Source organism: Labrus bergylta, chromosome 2 (assembly GCF_963930695.1).
Source record: "Labrus bergylta chromosome 2, fLabBer1.1, whole genome shotgun sequence".
In the NCBI taxonomy this organism is placed as follows: domain Eukaryota; kingdom Metazoa; phylum Chordata; class Actinopteri; order Labriformes; family Labridae; genus Labrus; species Labrus bergylta.
Window position 1 is genome coordinate 26,189,114 of NC_089196.1, and position 25,661 is coordinate 26,214,774.

At 40.7% G+C, this 25,661-nt stretch overlaps 3 protein-coding genes across 3 annotated transcripts; 2 read left to right on the forward strand and 1 right to left on the reverse strand.

Moving 5' to 3' along the window:
• Positions 1 to 665: 665 nt before the first annotated feature.
• LOC109991197 (macrophage-expressed gene 1 protein) lies at positions 666 to 4,270 on the forward strand. Its single transcript, XM_020643443.3, has 2 exons — positions 666 to 1,181; positions 1,989 to 4,270. The coding sequence occupies exons 1-2, from the start codon at positions 732 to 734 to the stop codon at positions 3,663 to 3,665; spliced, it is 2,127 nt and encodes a 708-aa protein (XP_020499099.2). The 5' UTR covers positions 666 to 731; the 3' UTR covers positions 3,666 to 4,270.
• A 780-nt stretch (positions 4,271 to 5,050) lies between these two features.
• On the forward strand, positions 5,051 to 8,792 carry prf1.5 (perforin 1.5). The gene is made up of 5 exons (XM_020643459.3): positions 5,051 to 5,472; positions 5,808 to 6,083; positions 6,667 to 6,938; positions 7,329 to 7,470; positions 7,627 to 8,792. The coding sequence occupies exons 2-5, from the start codon at positions 5,814 to 5,816 to the stop codon at positions 8,512 to 8,514; spliced, it is 1,572 nt and encodes a 523-aa protein (XP_020499115.2). The 5' UTR covers positions 5,051 to 5,472; positions 5,808 to 5,813; the 3' UTR covers positions 8,515 to 8,792.
• Positions 8,793 to 9,643: 851 nt separating this feature from the next.
• On the reverse strand, positions 9,644 to 24,383 carry smarcad1a (SWI/SNF-related, matrix-associated actin-dependent regulator of chromatin, subfamily a, containing DEAD/H box 1 a). Its single transcript, XM_020643461.3, has 24 exons — positions 24,234 to 24,383; positions 23,900 to 24,142; positions 23,127 to 23,265; positions 22,902 to 23,031; positions 22,707 to 22,776; positions 22,319 to 22,413; positions 21,912 to 22,013; positions 20,670 to 20,748; positions 19,927 to 20,561; positions 18,451 to 18,647; positions 17,707 to 17,797; positions 17,091 to 17,190; positions 16,154 to 16,213; positions 15,663 to 15,738; positions 15,340 to 15,475; positions 15,046 to 15,177; positions 14,396 to 14,491; positions 14,141 to 14,258; positions 13,931 to 14,046; positions 13,638 to 13,826; positions 13,417 to 13,535; positions 12,460 to 12,642; positions 12,190 to 12,299; positions 9,644 to 10,900 (listed from the first exon to the last, which is right to left on the reverse strand). Exons 2-24 carry the CDS (start codon positions 24,018 to 24,020, stop codon positions 10,839 to 10,841), a joined length of 3,156 nt encoding a protein of 1,051 aa, XP_020499117.1. The 5' UTR covers positions 24,021 to 24,142; positions 24,234 to 24,383; the 3' UTR covers positions 9,644 to 10,838.
• Between the last annotated feature and the right edge of the window lie 1,278 nt (positions 24,384 to 25,661).

The following is a 25,661-nucleotide window of genomic DNA, read 5'->3' on the forward strand; positions in this document are numbered from 1 at the left end:
AAGGTTCGGCTTGAGTGTTGGGTGTCGATGCTGGGCTGTGAGCCAGCCGTAATTTCTCATGACATTTCCGAGTGACGTACACTCATGTGACAGTACGTTAAAACAAAGAGACCTCCGCTTTTTTCAGTAACCATCTACGTCTTCCTGCTATTAAAGGGGAACAGAAAGCAGGTCTGCTTTCTGTTCCCCTTTAATAGGAGGAAGTCGGTTAATAAATAACTAATTTTTAATATAAAAGTAGAAAGCGTTATTTGAGCAGCATATTTTTTGAAACTGATACAGACCTGTGTGTCATTAATGAGGCAGAAAATGTCAATGATCAACCAGAGCAGAGAACTTGAAGTTCTGTAGATTTCTGTTACATTTAAACTCCATTTCCCCAGATGATGCTGCAGTGTGATTTTCAGCTCTGTCTTTATTTTCTTTTTGTCTCTCTCAGCCACTTTGCTTTTAGTTCTACACTACTTGTTTTGATTATAGGAAAAAAATAGATATATACAAATATAAGATAAATACAAGATCAGCTGAGTTATTAATCTATTAACAGGAAGTCTACATATTTATTTTGGGGAAAGTACAAATGCTGTTTGCAAATTAAAGCAAAACCACTTCCTCATGCCTTCAGTCCTCAAAACCTGATGTTTCAGTCTGTCATATGATAAACCTTACAAGAGGAGGAGGAACTTGGTTTGAACTCTTCAGTTGTGTTAACCTGTTCACACAAAGACATCATGAGGGCAGCAGTAACCCTCCTGGCGCTCTCTCTCCTTCATGTCTGCTCTTCAGTCCCAGTCAGCCGCCCAACCAACTGGCTCAGACAATGTCGAGCCTCCGCCAACATCTCCATCACCGCACTGGAGGTGCTGCCAGGTGGGGGCTGGGACAACCTCCGTAACATGGACATGGGACGAGTCATGAACCTGAGCTACTTCGAGTGTCAGACCACTGAGGATGGGCTCTACCTCATCCCAGACGAGGTGTTCGTCATCCCCCACAAGGAGACGGGCGTGGAGACCAACTCTGAGATCATCAGCTCCTGGCTGGAGCAGAAAAGCTCAACATCGAACTCCATTAATGCAGACGTATCATTTCTCAAGATGCTTAATGGGAAATTTTCTGTAGAGAACCAAAGAATGAAAACCCATCAGGTCAAAGACTCTTCAACTACAGCCAGAGTGCAAGTAAGTAATATTTGTATGAAAATCCTCCATGTGCTACTCAATAATTTGCTTGATAGAGATGTTGAATTCGCTTATACATCTTATCTTTTTACTGATCTTTATAATGGAGCCATGGTACATTTAAACAATGCTCTAAATGCCCCATATGAATGTTTAAAGAGGACATATTATAAACCTTTTCAAACAGTCCCCTGTGGTCTAAATGAAACATCTGTGCTGTGCTTTGGTCAACATATAAAATCAATCAAGCACCAGAGGACGTTTGTGACCCTGTATAAACCAGCTCTCTCAGAATGCTCTGTTTTGGTGTGTGTATCTCTTTAAATGCAATGAGCCACCCCTGACTTTTCCCGGTAGACATCACTCCTCTGTAGTGATAAATAAAAATGGCAGACCTGTGCAAAAGTTTTGTTCTGGGCTGGGGGTGGAGTCCATGGGTGGAGATACCAGAGGAGGGGATTGTTTTTTAACCAGAATCCAACTTGTGACATCACAAGTTGAGCAAAATTGAAACAGAGCACTTTTCTCTGTGTTGTTAGACTTATGCAGACCACAAACAAAGGACTGGATGGGTTTATTTCACATTTTGTGGGTCAGTAGACACTCAGGTTACCCAAATATATGTTCAAAAACACTGCAAATACAGAGTTTTCATAATGTGTCCCCTTTAAAGATTTTTAAATTGATTTTATAGATGTCACCTTAAAAAGACAATAAAAACATTTAAGAATATTAATGAGCTGAATTCAGTATGGCAGATGATAAAAAACAAACCGCTACATAATGATTTCCTATCTTTTTTCAAAGGTTCGTAACTTGATCTACACAGTAAAGGCGTATCCGGACTTCACTCTGGACACTCGTTTTGCTCAACAAGCTAAAGCGATAGCCGATGCCATTGAGAACAACCAAACAAGAAATGCAGACTATCTCTCAGAGAAGATGGTGTTAGACTATGGAACCCATGTTATCACAAGTGTTGATGCCGGGGCTACTTTGGTTGAGGAGGACTACCTCCGCTCCTCGTATGTGTCTGACAGTTCTTCAGACAGTTCTACCATCAAAGCACAGGCAGGGTTTAACTTCTTTGACAAACTCAAGTTTGACATAAGCAGTCAAAGCACCCAACAGAGCTCATCACTTCAGAAATATCAGTCCAATATTCAGTACTCTCTTACCCAAAGCAATGGCGGCACACCTTTTTATCCTGGCATCACTCTGCAGAAGTGGCAGGAAAGTACCCGAAACAACCTGGTTGCTATTGATAGGTCTGGGTTTCCCCTGCACTACTTCATAAACACAAACACCATTCCTGATCTGCCACAGCCTACTATCGGCAAAGTGGCTTTCACAGTGAGTCAGGCTATAGATCGATACTATAAGGTCAACACGAGGCCTGGATGTGTTGACATCAACTCCAAGAACTTCAACTTCCAGGCTAATATCGATGATTCGTCCTGCGAGGGCCCCGCTACAAACCTCAGCTTTGGCGGCGTCTACCAAGAGTGTGTTCAAATGAGCTCAGACGCAGGCCCACTATGTGACGCACTGGCCCAGAAAAACTTAGAAACAGGTGAATTCTCCTGCCGTTCTCCTTACATCTCCACTTTACTGAGATCAGAAGTGAGACAGCAGGGTTACACTTCATACGACTGCTATGACCAACGTTATCGGTGTGGGTTTTTAGGGCTTTCCCATTGCCATCGTCAAGTGTGTCAGGACAACTACCACGTCCGCACTGCCCGCATTAACACCTACTGGTGCTCTGTAAATGGAACAGCTCCAGACAACTCAGGGTATCTGTTTGGAGGAATTTACAGCCCCTCTCTCCTGAACCCCCTCACCAATGCAAAAAGCTGCCCGCAAAACTTCATTCCAGTTAAATTTCTCTCTGATGGACAAATGATCTGTGTGAGCAAGGACTATGAGACTGGCACCAGATTCTCAGTTCCATTTGGAGGCCTCTTTAGTTGTCAGTCAGGTAACCCAATATCTGGTTCCCAACATCGTTGCCCTCCCAAGTTCAGTCAGCATCTTGCTTCAGTGAGCGATGGCTGTGAAATCCTTTACTGTGTCCAGTCAGGGCTGTTCACAGGTGGACAGCTGCTTCCTATCCACCTGCCTCCTTTCAACAAACCTCCACTTGTCAGTATGCAAGCCACGAACACAGTAATGGTGATGACCGAAGGAGATACGAGCTGGGTTAGAGTAGGAGAGACCAAAGCGTGGAAAGTGGCCAGCCCACAAGAAATCAAGAAAATCATGCAAAAGCTTAACCCAGAACTGTATGAGATGTCTAGTGGAGAGAAGACTGGAGTAGCATTTGGGGTGATTGGGATGATGGTGTTGGTGGCAGTGGTGGTAGTCCTGGTGAAGAGAAGGAAGAGGCTGTCTGGGTTTAGGAGAGCTAGAGAATATGTGAGTATAGATGGAGAGGCTAACCGGGGGGAGGCAGAGAGCCTGGTACAGCAGGATGAGGCTTAATAAAAGAAAAGCAGTTTAGAGGCTTTGAAACCAGAGATGTTTTTTTTACTTTACCTTTCGAATCATTGAATGTTGGAGTGGATTATGTTCATGTTCTGTATCTGAGGGCTCCTTGCTTAAATATGATTGACACTGCAATACGATCTTTTTTTGTTTTAAATGTTTGGGAAACCAACCAGTTATTAAAATGTTCACAGCTAGGGAAAGACATTCCTTTCTGATAGCCTAATATGCACTTTTTTGTTCATTATGAGTCATATTTGTCTTTATTAGTCCCGTAACAGAAATCATTTGATGTCCCAATAAGTCTCATAACACAAAGCAGAGAGCCATAGTGAACCAACACTGCCCTCATGAGGCTGAGATGCAGTGTCACGTAATAAATCATTTGTATTCACTTATTCAAAACTTGAATGCGATGCTTGACACTTTCACCAATATATAGATACAAATCATTGTTTTTAAGCATTACCATTGAAATATAAATATAAATAAGCATAAGTTTATGTTTTGTGTCTTGCTTCTAAAATTGAATAGAATTTTAATTGTATGTTGACTTAACTCTTCTGATGGCACTTAACTTCTAATAAAGTATTTTAAACCAATGTGATCGATCAATGTCTGTTTTTTTTCCACAATGCATTCATTCATTTAATGCCTGTTCATGTAAAACTGTAAATGTCGGAAATTCACCATAGTACTGTGGTGCTCACTTAGAGTGACAGATCTGATGTGTTTTACAATCTAACACGCTTCTTTAATGTAATTTAATCTTTAAACTAGACGTATCTAATTCTATACTTTAACTAAATAATCTATGTCAACACTGCAGAATTGAGGATTATAGAAAATGCAAAAGTGTCAGCTGAAGTAAACTGATTCGTAAGCATGAATTAGTCTGTAAATGTGGCACCAAAGCACACATTGGCTCTTGACATAAAATGTAAATTCTGGGTTAAAATACAAATCTCTTTCTGTCCTGTGTTGAATCAATCCTTTTGCACACAGAGAGTAAATAGACATTTTTATCCTCCCTGTCCACACTGAGAAAACCACCAACGTTCCTCCTACGTCCATAAATAGACAATGGCAAGGCTGACCTCATGGTTTTGGTGAGGTTATCAGTACACAGACAGGTTGGCTCAGACATTATATAGACACAAAACACACACACGGTTGCTCCAAAAGAAACACACACATGCACTGTGCACTCACATACATATACACAAAGGCAATTCCCGTAAAGGGAGCTCTTACTAACATGCATCATTTTATCTTGTGACTGTACAAGAGTCTCCCTCCCCCACACATGCACGTTCAAACACAACCATATTCAAACATACACACAGCTGTGAGGGATTCATAAAGCTGGGTCATGAACATGAAAACAAACCCAGTCATGCTGAGGAAATTGTTTTGGCCTTAGGGGAGAGAGAGAGTGAGGAAGAGGGAAAGAGAGACAGATGCATAGTCTTCAAGCAGGGAAACTCCCTTTTTGGTCTTTTTCAAAAAGCAGACGACGGACAAAAGAGTGCACCCAGCAGGCATTCAGTACAGCCCGAAAACACAAGGTCGCTCGGCCGTGGTTTTATTTTGAGCAGGACCAGGAAATTGCAGTTCATCATTTATAATGCTTTGCCATCGGTGGGGTTAGTGAAGAAAGAAGAGGCACAGTGACTGCATCTTTCTCGCCTGTTGAAATTAGGTGACACATTTTAGTATTTCAGGAGGCAAAGGAAGCTACAGCCTGAAAACTCCTGGAGGAGATCAAAGAAGACAATTTGAAGGAGATAAAATATTGTCTTAGGTAAGAATGCATGCTCTTTGGTTCTGTATCTGTCTGTTGTGCACGTTTTTTTTTTTAAGTTGACACTACTTCTGGTGCAGGATTAGTCTAGTTTCTAAAGCAGAGAGGATTAAAAGCTCATCTGCATTTACTGTGTATCAAAAATAATACCGACAATTGGCTGTCAGAGACAACTCTTCAACTGGATATTTGAAAATTGTATAACACTAAGAACTACAATGCACTTCCCCCTTAATTGACCATCTTATCACACACAGTATTTCAAACTGCAGTTTATCATGGAATAAAGACATTGTGTACCCTTTTCTCACCCTCCATGTTTTGTACCATTTTAGGTAACGATGCAAGCTGAAAGAAACCAACGGGTTAACTCTGTCTTGTTTATATTGGCCTCACTGGTTATGCTGGAGGTCTGGAGCGCCCAGGGCTGTCGAATTGGCTCAGGGTCAGAGTGTGAGAAAGCCCTCTATGTGCCGGGCCATAACCTGGCAGGGGAGGGTTTTGATGTGGTGCGGATGCGTAGGACAGGGGCGTATGTCATAAACGTCAAAGGTGCTTTGACTGACAACCAGACCTGTATACTGTGTCCAAACCGCTTCCAAAATGGACAGGTGAAAGCTCACTTTCCTTGTTTTCACAACTTTTTTTACTATGATGTATTTTGTCCTATTTCCCTCCACTTTACTCAATCCAAAACAGTTTTCTTAAAGCTCCTATGGGGAACTTTCGTCTTGTGTTGATTTTGGTGCCCTCTATGGACAAAGTGGGTTTTTTCCCCTGTAAATGCATAAATAGTTTTTCTATTAAAGAAAAAATCCTATTTTACTCTCTTTTAAAAGTAAAATGCATCACTCAGAGAATCTCTTGTACGCTGTAAAAACAGGCTGTTTCTGCAGCACTCTTAAACCATTTCGTCTGCATCTGACACCTACCCCACGTCAGCAGATTCAGGCATGAAAAATGACAATTAAGAACTAATTAATCGTATTACTGATCGATTCTTTGGCTTTTATATGTTCTACAGAGACGTAAATTTTCATTTCAGTCGGTTTTATAACCGGCGAAAAAACTCCTCACATGAGCTTTAACTTTTCATCTTCTACCCTGTTGTCTCCCTCTGTAGTCCAGACTTCCTTTATATATTTTCCTCCTCCAGCTGCATCCGACAATACATCCGGCCTTTTCCCTCTTTAGATTCAGAAGCTTCCAGCAGCTGTGCTCGACTGGCGTCCCTTCAGCCGCTGCAGTAAACAGCTCTCCAGTGCCCTTCACCACTCTGTGGACTCATTGCTGCGCAGCTCCAACTCTGTGGTTAACAACAACTGGGGCCTGGGTTTGAATTTGGACCAAATCGGGAAGGCGGTGCTTGGGGGAAGTGGCTCTGATTTGGCAAAGTTTGCTCGTTCGCAGCACAGTGTGGACAAGGCCACGTTTGCCATCCATGAAATCAGTTGCACCTACTACAGGTAAAGAGGAGCAGGGCTGGAAAAGATGGAGATTTGTAGAAATTGATGTAGAATCAATTCATAAATTAGGAGTATTATGATGAGGAAATTGGCTAATTACCGGTAAGTACTGTAAGATCTTTATGAACAAACAATTGTATAAACACATTCTCTAATAAATCGTGTATTAAATGGATACTATTATGGTGAATTAATTGGCTCAAGAAACCTCAAGCCAGTTTTGAAAAGCTGGGAAATTAATTTAAGAAAAAGCTCCACAAAAGGAGCATTTTGCAATGTCAGCCACGACCTTAGGATGAACATAACTGTTCATTTTTCTTCCACAAGAGACTCGATTGTATGTTCTCACTGTGTTGTGGTTGAACTCAACATGCCATTTGTTTATTTCAGCTACAGGCTCGCTGACCATCCCCAGCTGAGCTCAGAGTTCACAAAGCATCTGAAGAGACTCCCACAGAGCATGAACAAAAGCCAGGACAGAGCCCTCTATAGACGGCTGATAGACACCTATGGAACTCACTATATACACCAGGTGGTTGACCCTTCCAGACTTTAACAATGAAGTACTAATGCAGAAGAATGTATTTTTGTAAGACTGCCAAATAACTCTAAAGGTTAATAGGTTTAGAAGGATGAGTGTTACTGACAGGCCAGTGATTAATTCATGACTTGTTCTACTCTCCTATAGGTCCACCTTGGTGGTAAGGTGAGGCGTATCACCGCATTTAGGACCTGCTTGGCCACACTAAAAGGTTTTTCTGAAAGAGAGGTTAAAAACTGCCTGAACGTCGAACTCCGAATGGCTCTTGGTTTTGTCCCCGGCAACGCCTCCTATTCCAACAAATGTGACGACCTCCTGAAGGGTAACATGAGCATGGGCTTCTACCAAGGCTTCATGACCCATAAGATTGAGGTTATCGGAGGGGAGAGGTACTTTCCTGACATCCTGTACCAGCAGGACCCATCTGAAGCGTACCACAGCTGGATGAACAGCCTCCACGACAACCCTGATGTGGTGTCTTACGCCATCTTTCCTCTTCATCAGCTGGTGGAAGACCCGCAGATCAGTGACAACCTGAGACTCACGGTGTCTCAGTATATCCGAGAGAACCAGCTCAAAGAAGACCAGGTCGGTTTGAGGAACTGCTCCCCAACGCCGAACCTGGACCACAACTGCTGTCCTCTCCGGGCAGGCAGAGGAACTCTGCGACTGGAGATCCACAGAGCTGCAGGTCTGAGGGCCGACACCTTCACAAAAACAGACGCCTACGTGAAGATCTTCTACAACGGCATGTACGAGGAGACCGAGACGGTGATGGACAACAATGACCCAGTTTGGAATTCAACTTATGACTTTGGATCAGTGGAACTGGGTCAGGAAATGAGGTTTGAAGTCTGGGATAGAGATGTGATTTATAATGATGTGGTGGGTCGATGTGTAGTCTTCCCTGAGCGAGGAAGTCGCTCTCTAAGTTGTCAGCTGAAAAAAGGAGTTCTCTATTTCAGCTACACAATCATTTGTGATGCTCACTTAACAGGCTTTAGGTGCGGACGATACTCTCCCACTGCTGAGTAGACTTTCACAAGTGTGAGAGTAGACTTTCATGTTAGATACATTATGTTGAACTTTCAAGTGTTAAGATTTTTTTTTTTTTTAACAAGCGATGTTGTAATCTTAACTGAAAACATTTGCCAAACTTTCTAATTTTCTCACTTACTAAAAAAAAAAAACCTTTCAGTGTTATTCCTGAGAAGAGAAACAGATGTTAACATTTTAGTATGAATTCACCAAAGGCAATGTCATCTGCAACCATTGTACAAAGTGAAATAAAAGGATTTAGCTTTGTCATGTGACCTTAAAGGCTGAATGTGCAACATTTTACACTTAAATGTAGCAGAAATCAAGTATATCCTCTGAAAATAACTCTGAGTCATGACTGTCTACAATGAGTGTGACACCCGAGTCCCGCTGGCTGTGATGTTGTCCGAGCCGTATCTACACTGTGTTTACATGGACGGGACGGCCGGCTGACTCCTCCCCTCGCGTATTAAAGTTGTTTAATTGAGGGACTAGTGAAAAGAAGAAAAACATACTGTACTCACTGCTTATTGGAAGGTCATGTACGCTGATGTTCTTAGGCCCTCGTTTTACTGTTAGGACTGGGTCAGGTATTAGTTTTGCTTAGTAAACACTAGGTTAGGGGCGTTGCTCATTTGTTGTTTGGTTTGGGTGAGTGCAGCTCGTTAGGTTTTATGTTCATTCCTTTTCACTAATGAGAAAGTTTGTTTTTTAAAACACTCAAGAGTCCTTCTGTTTTACTTTTTATTTTTTTTTAATTTGAGCAGCACTCGTTGGCCTCACTTATTGTTTTGCATCACTGTAAATACGAGCCGGGTCGTAAAATATGGACAGAGAGATGACATTAAAACATTTAAAAGTTTCATTACTGCCCTCAATATGTGGCCGCTGTTAAGAGCTCACTGAGGAAACTGTAATCATCGTTATGGAAGAATTAAACTAAAAAGGGCTAATGTACCAAGTCAAAACGAAACTTGTTAAATACTCCTTATCTTTTACGAGTTCTTTCAACTGATACCAGAGACCCTATAGTTACCAAACCTTTAACAGTAGACAAAGAGTTCATCATTAAAAGAAGATATGTCAGCTCAACCCAGGTCAGCTCGTTGAACACACGACCAACACAAACTTTTATTACAATCTTTATTTTTTTTTTAGTTTAAACAAGAACCTTAAAAACATACAAATGACTTCATAAAAGCTTATACAGTAACACTGAAACACGTACATCACAGGGGCTACTTATACAGTACAGTTCCTCAGATCATTACCTTCTCTGACGTTACCAAGATATTTTAAAGGAGTCGATCGATTCAATTCAAGTTTACCAAATACATTCTATTTCACGTTTGGATTAGTTTTTCTTGTGTTGCACTCTACAAAATTGGAATATTTAAGTACTAAAGTCTTGTCTACACCATCAAAAAGCATGTACCTTCAGTCATTCTGCTTTTTACCAAATATGACTTAAAATATGAAACAGGATGAAAGTAGACACGTGACCTTAAGAGTGACATCACACCGGGTACTTGGCTTACTTTACTGACGCACCACAACTGTCGAAACGGTGGGATCAGAAATCAACGTGAATAGTAACACTTTAAGGGTAGTTGTCTTACCTTCTGCTTGGGGTCACAGCAGCAAAGAACTTGTGAGGCAATTTTTTTTTTATTTTTTTTTAAGAGAGCTGCTAAGTAGAAGACGCAATTCTGGTTTGAAGGATGGCAAAAGAAACTGCCCTTCTCCGTGCTCTGATTCTTTAGGTACGTCAACTCAATACTCTTTTTCTTTTTTTCAATTTCCATTTTGGAAGTCTTATTTCAATCAATCAATCAATTTCCATACCAGCAGACTAACATAACCTCCTCTAAATGTGAACGTTACAGAACTACATGGGGTATCTGAAATAACGATTAACAAGTTTGATAACCAACTCTGACACTTGCTGCATTACTAGCAGTTTAGATTTAACACAATCCCTCAAATGCATTCAAGTTTCTACAACTCAAGACGCTCGTATGAGGTGCACTGCATTAGCATTAAAGGGCCCATGTTTGTTTTGTCCTTGTATACAGGGAGGAGGGAGTAAAAACCTGCATGTGTATTTAAAAAGGTTTTAGGCACAGCTGCCATGCCAAACAGTGGACAGGATATAATCATCACATCTTCTTTGCATGACAGCGTATGGTTCTCAGTAGTTTTCCTGTACAGACACATAAGTGTATTTATGTGTGTGTGTTCAGTCAGAACACTCAAGTCTGCCCAGAAACACAGGAATGCAAACCAAAAAGAAGGTATTTGTAAAATCTCAAATTTGTAAATCACAGTCCCAGTGAGGCTTTGAGCAAAGATGCCATATCTTCAGGTATGGTCCCCTCACCACCTAAACAACAAATGTGCAATTTGGTTTATTTATTTGTTCTTTTAAAGGGATACAAACGCAAGACAACAAACACAGTGCTGGATACAATAGCTGACCATCTTGTAGGAAATATGATTGATAACTGCCCTTGTTTTTGAAATATATATCTACTGCCTGCAGTGCACACTAGTTCTTTCAGCTGGAAGTTACTTCATGTCTTCTCAAATGATTTTTATTTAAACTAGGGACCGACTGATGTGGGATATTTGGGACAGAAACTGATATCGATATTGGGGAGAAAAAAAAATCTGATATCGGCCGATATCTTTCTTTGATCTATGTTCGATCTGTAGAGATTTAGATATACAAATGTATTGCGTTGATCACTCAAACGCAGTTACCAAACACAAGTGGAAAATATTTACAAGAAAGGCGAGATGTTCCCTCTACTGGAAAGTAACTGAGCGTGTGCATCACAGCCTGACACTCTGGAGAGTGATAATACTTATTATTATCCATATAGCGCCCTCTGCTGGGGAAAGAGAACTGCTGCAATACAATGAAACTCAAATGAAATGCTATTTGACTGGTGAATAAATCTAGCTGTATCGGCACATACAGTATAAAATTAGCCGTTACCGATAGTCACTGAATATGCTAATATCGGCCGATGTTATCCGCTGGCTGATTAATTGGTTTGGCTCTAATTCATACAACTCTTTTTTCACCTACTTGTGTGTGTGTTTTGCCACATTTTAATTTGACCATTGTTGTTTTTATATACACAACATATTGGTAAATCATAGAAGGATTCTTCATTCTCGTTCCTCCGTTACTTATTAGCGTACTCCTCGTGTCATTACTCAACACAGGAATTCTGCAGATTTGATCCAAATACATTTACACAAGCAGGTTCCAGGGATTTCAGTCTGACTTTAGAAGTGACACTTCAGTATCGATTCTTTGAAAATGAAAAGGCTGCCATGTTTTGGACTTACAGTTAAACCTTTAAGAGCCTTCTGAAAACAAACACAGTTTGTGATGTAGCAGAGGGCTGGCATTGTCTTGACCTCTTTTCTTATCGGATCACTCTTTATCAAATGTTACTTAAGGGTAAACTTTAAGGTGAACAATAGTGACTTTGCCTTAAAGCATGAACACAAGCAGCATGACAGGAAATAGTTCACTACTAAACTGGCTCTATAAAAATTGGATTGAACAGTTACATTAAATGAAAGTAATAATTAAAGAGAGTGTTGCATGCAGCCAATAAATCTTAAGCATGCCATTGTCTGTTTGCATCTCCTTACCTTCTTCAGCAGCCGTCATGTCCTGCTCCAGCTTTAGTTTCTTCTGGCCCAGCTGCAGTATGCAGTCCTCGATGCTGTCCTTACTGATCAGCTTCATCACTTTGACAGTCCTGAGACACACAGCAAGGCATGTTAGTCATTATAGACATTCTTTAATGAGCAGCAGGTAACAAGGTCTTCAGAGAGGTTTATTCTGAGATTTTAATGTATTCAGAATCCACACGCATTATTAAGCATCTACAGGCAGACAAATGCTAATTTGTTTTTTACCTTGTCTGGCCTAAACGGTGACACCTGTCCTCTGCCTGCTTGTCGTTGTAGGGATTGCAGTCGATGTCATGTAGGATGACAACATTAGCTGAGGTGAGGTTAATGCCCAGGCCACCGGCACGTGTGGACAGCAGGAAGACGAATATGTCGGGGTCTGTGTTGAACTCGTCAATCAACACAATCCTGCAGGAGGAAAGAAGAGGTTATTCTAGACTTCACATGCGATACAATTTACAAACAACTAATCAGCAAAGGACAAAAAAGGAGAAATGTTAAGTAAAAATGGAATAACACAACACAAAAATCTAAGTGCACACGTAAATAACCTTCATTTTACATTTAAATGTAATTATAACTCCATCTGTTTAGTAATTGTTAGTTATAGTACATATCATAAACTACGACCCCCCCAGGCCAGCACAGAGAACATACATACTGTACTGTAAGTGGGGGACTGAGGGTCCTTCTCCAGGTAATTTTTAGAAGACTTCATTTATAGATTTTGAACTCTCATGCACCCATTTACGGCTTTTTGCATTATTTAGGTTTATTTACTTATTTGTCCTCTTTGTGTCTTTTGTTTCAATTTGTAACCTCTTCATTTGAACCTCTGGCACCTTTCACATCAAGGAGAAGTTCATTCATCTTAATTCATTTACAAACAGCAGAGCTTAGTTTATATGGCCCATCTGTAGCTTTTGAAAATACATTAAATATGTAGTTTTGTATCAAATCACTAAAATAATTCTAGTTTGTGTATGTGTAAAAAGGCCGATTGGATCCTATTCCAGAATTTTCTCTCTTTCTTTAAATCATACTGAACGGCAGCAAACAGAAGAACTGACCGAACGTTTCAAAGATAACGTCCCTGAATCTATGTTTTGTTGATAAAAGTTAAATACTTGACATTGTGTGAATGATGCTCAAGCTGACTTCAAAGCATTGTTCAACTCAGACCTGTCTGCTATGGGCGTGGATCCGTCCAGTCTGACGTAACGATGCGTCAGATGTTTCAGCAGCACTTCGACAATGTCCAGCATCATGGTGAACTGACTGAATAATACCACTCTGTCTCCCTGTACGGTAAAAACATATTTTTAAGACATTATATTTTATTCTGTGTAACAAAGTAACCTCTTCCTTCATGCGCCATACACATTCAGCACAATGATATTTACCTTGTTTTTGAGTGAGGTCAACAGCTCTGTGAGGTGGTGGAATTTCCCAGAGTCGAGCAGGAGATCGTTTTCGAGCTTGTAGGAGCTGATGGAGGAGTACTGCTTACACAGATTGTGCAGCTCAAAGTCTGACATCACTTCCATGTCCTCCTGGATGAGAGCTGGTTCTGCATCGAAGTGAGTTGGCTCCTAATAGAGAGAGAAAAACATTTAGAAAATATGTAATATTAGGAGGGCAGAGAAAGATGCCAAAACGAAGCCAAGAGGAGGGGCGACAAATAAATGAGTAGAACCTTCAGCATGAGTTTGCTCATAGCTTTGAGCTTCTCTGTGGTGTAGTACTGTCTGTGGAGCAGAGGGTGGTTGGCCATCTTCCTCAACTGCATCATCACATTACACAACTCGCGCTCTGCATGACAAACATTTTAAAGAACTCATTATTTTCTGTTATTTGTACAAAGGAGGACTCTGATTGTGCTCAGGGATCAGACAATCCAGCTCACTCTCGCCATTGGTGGAACCTTTGAGTTTTTTTAAAAGGCTCTGGTAGAGGACCTTCTGCTTCTCACTCATTGGGCAGAACTCGACCTTCTCTTCTTTTTCTGGCAGCTGTTTGAGAACCTGCAAAAGGAAAAGCTATTAGAAACTCTTAACACTTTGTTTTTTTACTATTACGGATGGGAATCGCAGAGTAACTCACAATACGCTAAGTCTAGATTAACGTTAAACATGAATGTAACTGTGCCAAAAGGACTCACCTCACTCTTGACTCTTCTGAGGATAAAAGGCTTCATTATGAGTTTGGCCTGAGAAATACGGTCCCTCTCAAAGCGGCTCTGCTCCTCGTGGGATTTCTGCAACATAAAATACAACGTTGAACACATGAGCAATGGTGACAAAGCTTGCAGTGGAAACATTTGTAATTTGACTTGTGAACCAGAGTCCCTGTCTACACCAGGTATCAACATGTGCTTTCAGTGATCTGATCACAAGTGGACAGCACACTTTGCATTAACAACATGTCTCCAGTGACCACTCGCGTTAGGATCTCACCCGCCTGCTGCAATATACAAATAAGAACACTAACATTATTTAAATCTGAAAAGACTAAATGTGTCATAGTTTCACCAAGAAAGATGCTGCGTTGTTCTCCAATTCTCAACAGTGCTATAGCAGATGATGTCACTTGAGGGGGCGGTCCTTATTATGACCAAGCACACAAAAAGCATCTACCCAACCAAACCGATGGGGTTTAGGTCTTTAGACTAGAGTACCTATAGTTCATCTCTGAGGAGAGCACGCTTGTGTTTCCAAGTCGTGTGCATGCTGTTGTTTTGCCCCATCCACCCTCAAATGGTTTAGCTTTTACCTATCCAGACAAACTGAGCTTACAGTAAGAACCACTCACCATAGAAAACATTTTGGAGATCTGTGTTGTGGAGCTGGAGAACATAGAAGGCATAATAAAGTTCAGGAGAGACATCAGCTCTAAGAGGTTGTTCTGTAAAGGAGTGCCTGTCAGCAGCAAGCGGTGCTCCGCCTGCACGGGGGAAAGAGAGACTTCATGAACCTGTTGTTATGTGCAATACCTCACGGTGTTAAAGACAGAAGGGACATTAATTCAGAGGATTGAAGACAGCAAAGGCATTGGGGGATATTTGGTGGTACAAAAAAAATCATAACACAGTGTTGTTGAGCTTACGTTAATAGCCATAAGGTGGCGATAGCGCAGCGTGTTCATGTTCTTCAGCATGTGACCTTCATCAAACACTGCATACGACAGACGTAGTTTTCGGAAAAGGCTGCGGTCATTTTCATTCCCTATGGCCAAGTTATACCTGTGACCAAAAAGAACAAATAAACCATAAACCAAAGACGATCTGACTCCTTCATTTTTATTTGAGTTTGAGAGACAAGTCTCTTGAGGGGTTTAATTCATCCTTAACAGCAGAGTACTTTTAATGAACTGTAAAATATATCAATAGGTGTGGGTGTGTGTGTGTGTGTGTGTGTGTGTTTGCTCACGTTGTCACAATGACGTTGAACTTAACGGCTTCGTTGAGGATGTCATGTCTGAGGTATCGGCGGTCCTCCATTGATCCTGTAAAGGACAATAACCAAGTTAAGAAAGTTTTCTCTGATAAAGACACTGACCTCGTATCTATTTAACACAATAAACTCTAACTTAATAAAGGAGACAAAAGTTTGGAAAAGTCAAGTGTTATCAATAAAATACACATTTTACAATAAGGGACATAAAAAATGAATACGCAAATGTAAATATAAAGAAGAGAAAAGCTGCGTCACTATTTTGCACATTCCATCTTTGTTATTTCAAAAGAAAGGGGATGAAATGCACAAACTATCAACAGCTTGCAGTCTGCTTAGAAATCAAATGGTCCTTTAATTCTAAAGAGGATTCATTCTGTTTGTGCAGATTCTGTCGTTGTTTTCTACGGCGGGTCTGAACACTCGACTGGAAGGTTCAGTTTAAGAAGGTGAATGAGGAGTCTTACCATAATAGACTAGAACTTTGAGGCTGGGACACCACAGCTTCAGCTCTCTGACCCAGTTATCTACAAAACAGAGGGAATAAAATCAACAAAATTCAAACATAAAACATTTAAAAAGTTAAATTACAGATTAGCAAATTATGTTGCTACTGTCTGAATGAACAATAACAAAAGGCTTACAAGAAAAGTAGTTTAGATACACCAGAGAAGCTGGTGAGATGAAAAGGGCAGGTAAACAAAAACATTCCCCGACTCAAGCATATCCTTTACGGATGAAAATAATTAACTACATTGGCGGACTCCTTGTAAATATTGCCAATTACTGGCTATTTAGTTAGCATAACGCTAGCTAGCAGGAGACCGGTTGCAGCAGGGTGGCTGATGTCCCGTATGTAAACAGTCGTTCTTGGTGGCTGGCATCCCTGTGTGGTTGGTGTCAAAATCCATCTTGTATCAAAACAGTCATGATGTTATTAAGACAATTATGCTGAGTACTTTTTTTATACAGTGTTTTGGTGTAGCTGCTGCTTCTTTTTCTTGCTCCTCTGTTGTCAGCACGACCTCACAGAGTTTCCACATGCAGACATCAGAGGAGCAAGAGAAGAAGCTGCAGCCACACACCAAAACTCGGTAACAAACACAACATCATGGCTATTTAGATTCAAACATTTACCCGCCATATGTCAGATAGCTCTGTGATTTAACATGTCAAACGGATAATCTACACAATTTTGTGCTTGATTGATGTCAGTATCAGATCCTGGCTGATAAGAAATCTACACAAACAATGATTACTGTGTTTTCTTTCTCACAGAATCATGCTTGTTAGTAAAAAATGCCCTAACACTAAATGATATTATACTTAACAGCATTATCTTAGTGTAGGTTGTTGGATTGACATGAAGATTGGATTAAAAGCGGGATTCTGAAGATGGTTTACCAAGTGTAGAGGCCGGCACAGTGATGAGGTGAGGTCCTTCTTTTCCATTCTGGTAAAGTTGGGCCAGAAATGCTATAGCCTGGATGGTTTTCCCCAAACCCTGAGGGAAGAAATGAACGAGAAAATGAAAGATGGAGAGAAAGAGAGTCGGTCAAATATCGAACATGTGGAATGACGACAGAAGGAAAGAGCCAGGTGGACGGACTGAAGACATATTTGAACATCTGTACAATCAGATGAGGTACTTCCAGTATAAACATAGAAAAAAAAAATTCAGACTACAACTTCATTCACAACAGCTTCAAAGAGCTTTCAAAGCAAAGTTCTCACTGGTGTCACTGTTTTTCTTTCTGCCCTTTCCACCAGCTGGTTGTTTATTCACCTGCAGGACGGCTACACATCCGCACAGAAAGCTCTTTGATACTGAACAGATCAACACTCATTGAGTGCTGACTTCAACGTTCAGCACGCGCCTGATGTCCTGCATGACTTTTTACGGGTTTGCACAAAGGGTTTTTGTTTCTTTTTCTTTACTTAAGGATCTAAATCAACACCTCACAAACACTGGTATTGCAGCATGTCACTTCCAAAAAAGGTAATCCATTGGGTGCCTTACCATTTCATCAGCGAGGATACCACTCAGGTTGTGCTCATGCAGAAGCAGCAGCCAGTTTAGACCGATGAGCTGATAGGGTTTCAGCTTCAACCTGAAAGACAACAAATAACTTGCTGAGGACAAGCTGTGAACCCTCTCACTCAGTGATAAATGTGCACTGGAAGTCATTCAGAAATCCTAATAAATGATGCACGTAACAGCCTGGAAAAAAAGATCCTTCAAATATGAGGTAGCTCTGCAGACATATCTGTTACTCTTCATAGAGGACTGGCTGAGAACACCCACCTTTTTCATTTGCTAGTCTACCCAATTTATAGGCCATTAATTGATTAGAAAGATAAGATAAACCTTAATTAATCCCACAACAAAGAAATGTACACTCTTACAACAGCAAAGAGCGAGAATAGCAAAAAAAAAAAAAAGGCACACAGTGCACAATAAGATAACTGAGCAGCCAAAAACAGAGCTGCAGCTGTTACAAATGTAGTCTGAACATTCACAGTTTTATGGAAAACAATAACATGCACACAGAACACAAACAAGCTCCATATGTTATTGCACTAAGTATCACAGGATATTATAACAGGATAGATATTGTAATGTGATATTATTGCATAAGTGGTTGGAGTGAATTGTGTCCAGCTTGTGTGTTTTGTGATCTACTGGGAGCAGGCTCGGTTAAACAGTCTAATATTATAGTGTATATTATAATATAGTATAAGTGTATTTGTGCATTTTACTCACTGGCTGTTGAGTACCCTTGGCGATTTCATGGCCCCGGTGCCCTTCGCTATCACTGAATTCACCTGATTGGCCATTTTTGTGGAAATGGTCTCACATTTGGACATGAGCCCACGGACAACCTTTCTCTCTTTAAGGACGACTTTGCAGCCCACCAGTAACTGCTCTGACAGTCCGTTGTTTTTAATGAAGACGTCAACCTGAAGAGGAAAGTGGAGACTGTTGTTACATAAAGTATCTAAACAGTAACACATTGAATACGACTGTATTAGAAAAGCAAATCATCAGATGACTTGAGAGCAGATAGGGAGAGAATAATAAAGAAGCGCTGAACTTCATCACTAGTTCTGCTGTTTGCAAACAGTCTGTGCTACTTTGCCATTGTCTGTACGTCTATGGTCAAGGTGAACTCATCTATCTTTCAGGCGATATTATAAACCCAAACATGCACAGCAGAAGCGATAAAGAGATATCTGAGTTGTGTTTGGGTTACACACATTGAACAGTCCTGTGACTGCAACATGACCTCGTTTATGTAGTTATTAGCTCACTATTGACAGAAGGGTGTTTGGAAAAGGAAAAAAAAGGGCTGACAGTTTGATAAGGGAGCACAAAGAGAGATTTGTGGGGAAGTGAAGAGTTCTGCAATTCAATAGCTCTTCAGGAATGTCTCGTCCCTACACAGAAGATGCTCAATAAGTAAATACGCTCTGAATCAAAGTCAACGGGTCACAAAGTCATCTTCCAGGTGTTCAGCGGAACCATAGCAGAATTTAACATCTGAAGGTCTTTGTTTTGTGTTTTTTTAACTTTTCTTGACAACTTGTGCAAACTGTGACAAAAAGTAACAAAAATGTCCTTTTACACTTAAGCCTTGAAAACTTTTTGATACCACATGTTTAACAAGATGATACTATCAGTTACTTTACAGGCTGCCACCAGGGGCACGGGTGGCATAGTGGTTAGTGCGCACCCTATGTAAAGAGGCTGCAGTCCTCCAAATCTGAATCTGACCTTTGGCCCCCTTCCTACAAGTCATTCCCCACTCCCTCTCTACCGGATTTCTGACACTATCCACTGTTCTCTCTAATCAAAGGCATAAAAATCCCCCCCCAAAAAAAAATATATATATATATATATATATATATATACATATATATGCAGCTTCTTTAAAAAAAGAAGCTGCCACCAGCCCAATAGCAAACACAGTCAAACTGACACAAATAAGTAGGCAATATTTTTGTTCCAGTGGTGTCGATAAAATATTTTTCTCTATATAGCCAGTTTAGTCCCATAGATATCAGAGATCTCTTTTTCAAGGGAGACGTGGCCAAGAATAGCAGAGACACACAGTTTCAATATCCAAACACATTACATAATTTATATCATTTGAAATTTCCTAGCATCATAATGAAGTTTAAATTTCTGGTAGCGTTACAACCCTGTTGTGCGCACACACACACACACACACACACTCACCACGCGTTTCCAACTATCAAAGGGTCTCAGTTCCACGATCTTCTGAGCCTTCTTAACAGAGCAGCCAGCGATCAGCGACAGCTCGTCTATCGATGCCTCCTGTAAAAAGGTGAGTATCTCCTTCTTCAGGTCTGTCATGCCACCTTTAGTGTCCAGCTCCTCGTCCGAGTCCTCAAACTCACTGCTTACTGCGTCCTCGTCACTTTCACCACCAGAACTGACGTGTTGGTCTGAGGCCCGGGCCTTCTTTTTACTCTCTGCTGCCTGCTTCTTGGCTATACTGGTCCCACTGGCAAACCTGGAAAGCATCTGAGCCGTGGAGGACGAGGACGAAGTTGGCTTTAACGAGGAAGAGGTAGTTGTTTTCTTAACAGGTGCTGATGAAGACACTGGGGCTGGACTTAATGTAAGCCATGAAGACAAAGTGGAGATTCTAGGTTTGTTTTGAGGACCTCTGCTGTCGTCTGAGTCTGATTCGTCTTCACTGTCCTTTGTAGCGTCTGTATCATCTGAGCTGTCGTCTGCATCGTCTTTGTGCTTCGTTGACTTTCTGTGGTCACTGCTCGACTTGTCTTTGCTTTTCGATTTACTGGGGTTATCTTCTTCTGCCTCATTGGAGCTGTGGCTGGTATTTTCTAACAACAACAAAAAAAAGTAAACAATCCAAATCAGTATCAGAATCAATATCACGTGATGTCGATGAAATGATGTTTGGACTATGACGATAGCTTTTGTGTTCACACCTTGATCGGAGAATACTTGTAGAGCCTGCAGAGCGTCCTCATAATTCCAGTCGTGTTCCTGTAGCACCATGCGCAGCTCCTACAACAAGCCACAAAGAATGTTTAATGCTTCAAGTAGCTGTAGATGACAGACAAGTCGTCCATTTTGCTGTGAAATCCCTTAACATGTGACTTGGGCAAAAAAATAAAAAAACAACGGCCAAAGGCCAAAGGCAGGGGTGATTGACAGGTAGATCGCTGAGTGATTCTCAGTCGATCTCCAGATGTTTAGTCAATATAAAATACAATTTTAAAATAGAAATGTGATTTCAATTTCATCTCATTGCAGTGTTTCCCACACAGAGACGATACCTGGGTGGGGAGCCCAAGTATACTTCCAACCTGTTTGTATTTAATTTTTCATTTATTCATGAAATTGCTGCGTGCATGAGAGAGCGAGAGAGAGAGCGAGAGCGAGAGAGAGAGCGCGAGAGAGCGAGAGAGAGAGAGAGAGAGCGCGTAAGAGAGTGCAGGCACGTGCAAGGACGTGCAAGTAAACCCGGGGCGGGTAAATGTTTTACCAAAAAGTCATATATAGAAAGTATGCTCTGAATATTAAGCGCATTTGATGTAGCTGCAACTACTTTTCTCTGCTCCACTCTGCTGTCATGACTGTGAGCATCGCGGGGCACGCTGAGACACACCAACATACAGCGCAAATGCACGCACGCACGCACTGGAGCACCAGCCACCACGCGAACCTTTTTACTTTTAGTGCTTTTTACTTTTAGTACGGACCAAGTCAGGAACACACGTGATCCGGTCAAACGGTGTCTGCTGCTAATTTAACAAAAGCAACATCATCTCACAGCAACTAAATTAAGGGAAAAACATATGTGCTATAAATACAAACGTAATATTAAAATGTACCCTAAAATAAGAGTTAAAAAAAAAATTATGTCGATATTGTATTATTTTTTACGACTCACAGAACTGTCATTTATTACATCTGAAATTATTCTCTGTTTGTCGTGTGCGTATTAAATGCATTTGGAGGCTGTCGGTAAAGGTTACGGCTCACTATGTGAACTGGTAGATCTCGGCAGACTGGTAACTTTAAAAGTAGATCTTGGTTCAAAAAAGGTTGGGCACCCCTGGCCAAAGGGGTAGTTATCACATTATGCAGAGTATACACAGTTTCAGAAAGTTAGAAAAAATCTGTCTCAATATGATGCGCTACAAACAGGGACAAAGTGTCTTCACCTCCTTGTCTGGGTCGGGGAACTTTCTCTGCAGTCTTCTGACCATGGCCTCCTTCTTCTCAAAGCTCGGCGTTTTGTCTTCACTGTCTTCATCATCAGTGGCCTTTACAAAAAGAGGAATTAAAAGGTTTAAAGAACCCTTACCAATGAAAGTGTACAGAAAATGGCTATTTGCATAAAGAGAAAGCCAACAGTCATAAAGACCATTGACTCAATCACCATAAACAAACTCCATATGGTAATCTGTATTCAAAGCACGCAGTTCACCCTGTTCAACAGCAGTCTTTATGACCCGTTAGCCTGTCTTTTTATGCACTTTAAAATCGTCAGTGTTTCTGACGGGATCCCAAACATGTGTACATTTGATGCCGATCTTTCAAAGTGTGAAGTTAGCATCAGTAATCTTACCACAGATGATCTCCTCTTCTTGCTGGGTTGAAAATCAACATTGTCCTGAGAGCTGCTGGATCCAACCTGCTTTCTCTTCCTGCCTTGTTCTTGGTCTGAAAAGACAACACAGCCAAGGGGTGTTTTAAGAATTACTCAACTGGTGAAGAACAATATGTTAACAGAGACATTTCTTGCAGTTTGAAACCATTTTGTTATTTTTCACTACCTGAACACCAGATTCAGTAAAATCTTCTTTGTTGACGTTTTGACTTTGCTTAATTGGGCCCAGACTGACTTTTCCCATTGTTGTGTACATTAACTTTTTCATCCTTAATATTTAAATGACACATACATAACAATGTAACATGAACTTTAACAAAGTGCTTATAAAAAAGTTATCATTTACCTTCTTTATCCCCAAACTGAAAAATACATGCAGCCACAGCCCCCTCCAAAGTGCTCGTGCTTTCTACGACCTGAAACCAAAACAGAAAAAGTTTCTTTGAAGAGCTCAGGTCAGGAGATTAAACGGGTTATATCAAAAGTATAGATGGCTATCATGATCTGAAAAGTGCAATGCATCCGCTAAGTCTCAACTCACTTGAATCAACTCTGTCCTTGTGAGCTGAGGAAACATCTCCAGCAGTTTGTTTATTTTCTCCTCAATGTCGTGGTCTTCTTCATCGGTGTGATCAGATTCTGCATATTTTGAGGATTTCTTATTGGCACTCCTAAAGAAGAAGCGTATATGACCGTAAACCACATGACAGCATGCATGTGGAAAAAAAGTTTTTAACAAAGTGACGGTATTTGAGGTGACACCTACATGGAATTACTGCTTTGTGATACTTTCTTTTTGCTTTTGGAAACGGTTCCTTCCTCCTCCAAATCAACAGAATTGACCTCTTCAAAAACCACTCCTCGGACATGGGGCTTTGGTGGAGCTTTGACAGGTTTCATTTTAGCTGGAAAGAAAAAAAAAATTGAAATAAAAGTCATCATGGTATAACAGATATTTTAGCCTCTGGGCGGAAAAAAAAAATGCAGGTGTGACACATGGTTAGGGATGTGATCCGTTTGACAAGACCCATCAGTGCATAATGTGTCATGTACTGATGTCAGAAGCCAATGTGCATCTTTTAATGGGCAGGAGACGACACTCGATTGACAAACTGTGATTTGATTTCTTGGTCAACGTGAAAGAAAACATAATCAGTGTGAGAGTCTGACACTATCTTTAAGAAAGATCAGTGACATGCAGTTTGTAACACATGTTCCTGTGCAAGAGGAGGGACTATTTGCAAAATGCATCCAATCACACAACTTATTTAAAAAAAAAAAACAGACAGAAAGATATTATACATGACTGACATGTTGCCTGCTGTGATAGTATTATGTCACCATTCCTCCCTTTTGTGCAGGTTGATCATCATGTCCTGACATGTGAGCTCTCATTGTGTTGCTGTGGTTGAAATCTGTTTCAGGTCTTGGGGGAGATGTGCCACTGTCTCAAAAGCTTCCATTTCTGATATACCATCACATTATTGTTATTGTAATTCTGACAACACGTTAATAAAAAAAAACCATGTCACTCTTCACCTGGCTTGTTCTCCTTCTCTGACTCTGGACTTTTGGAGCCGCTGTCCGCTTCTTTGTTTGTCGTCTTCGCTGCCTTCTTGTCAAATCGAAAACGGTCCAGGTTGAACGTACTCATGCTCATAGCCCCTCTCTTGACTGGTGGTGGCAGCCCTTTGTTTCTTTATATTCAGCAGTGTTTTTCTGGAAGCCCGTGTTGCAAGCTAATCGTTACCTAGCCGGATGTTAGCGTAGCAGCTAGGGTAGCTGTGGGTAGGAGAGACGGTGTTTTTAAGCCGTGTCACTGCTCAAAATTCAACTTTGACAGTTTTAATTACTGGACTAATAAAGGACAGACCTTACGACAGAGACTGTTGTTAAATCCGGAGTCCATTAGAAGCGCTACGCTTACAGCCGGTTTCCCGCTAACTCCAGCGGCCCAGGAGGATGCAAAGCCAGCGACGCTCATTGGTTAGAAGAAGAGCGAGCCGGGAGGAAACCGGAAACTCACGATTACGTCAAGATAGAACTCTGCACCTTACTTCCGCATCCGCTTCAATTTTGATTCACAAACCAACAGCGACACAGACACGTATTTCCCCGCGCAGTTATCCAGTGTCCCCCCCCCCCCCTTATATGTAATATATAATTGCATCATTATGGTATTACAGTAGTTTTAAAGGGAACTTCGCACCAGGTGATAGAATATCTGGAAGTGAACTATCTTGACGATCGTCACAGCATCGCTTATGAAACGACGGTGATATCGCAACATTAAACGTAAAAGGCTCTCCGCGAGTGGGCGTGGCTTCGGCGCATTCCGTGGACACGCCCACAGCATCCCAGAGGAGAGAGAACAGCTACATTTTTTATAAACTTATAAGTTTTTTTCATTGCTGAAATTTGGCCTGGTGGTTAATAAGACATTCTTCTTTTGTATAAAAAACTAAAAAACAGGTTTTTTTTTTGGTTTACAGGAACTTTCTTTGAAAAAACTCAAGTTTGTGATAGTTCAAAAACATGATCCAGGAATCAGTTTGCAAATCCAACACAGTGGGCAATCATAACAAACCAATGTTATACACTGGCAGACATATTTATTTATTTATTGATGCATTTATTTAATTAGCCTATTTATTTATTTATTTATTTATAACTTTAGGCCTATGCATTTTTTCCCAACATTTATTTATTTATTTATTTATGTATTTATTCATATGGCACCTCCAACCAGCCACTATAGTTATAAATTATCTGACACCAACAACAAAAAATTATCACGTGCACACTTTTATTTTTAAAGCAAAATAAAAATTATTTTCAAACTATAAATATAAACACATTTACCATTTAGTAAATGTCATCTCAAGTTTATCTTGCGATCTGAACGAAATAGACATTATATCTGTGAAGAAGAAAGAACAAAAACAACAAAGTACAGGAACACACTAACAAACAGGGACGATTAAACGCAGGTCATTTAAGCGATAACATACGAATAGGCATCATATAAAACAGACACAGCAGAAACAAACATTTAATTCAGATCTAATGTGATTTAGATTTAGAGACTGTAATACATTTACTGATCAAAAGGGGGCAGCAGATAACCATAGTCTGACGAGATGATGAGGCTGTGTCAAACATTCTGTCACTGATGATATTTAATGAAAATTGATTGTAAACTTTCTCTGAAACACTTTATTACTCCACTGACAAAGTAACTATGATGGGCTAAGTCTCCGAGCTCTTTAGCAAAATGACAACGATTTGAGAACAATTTAAG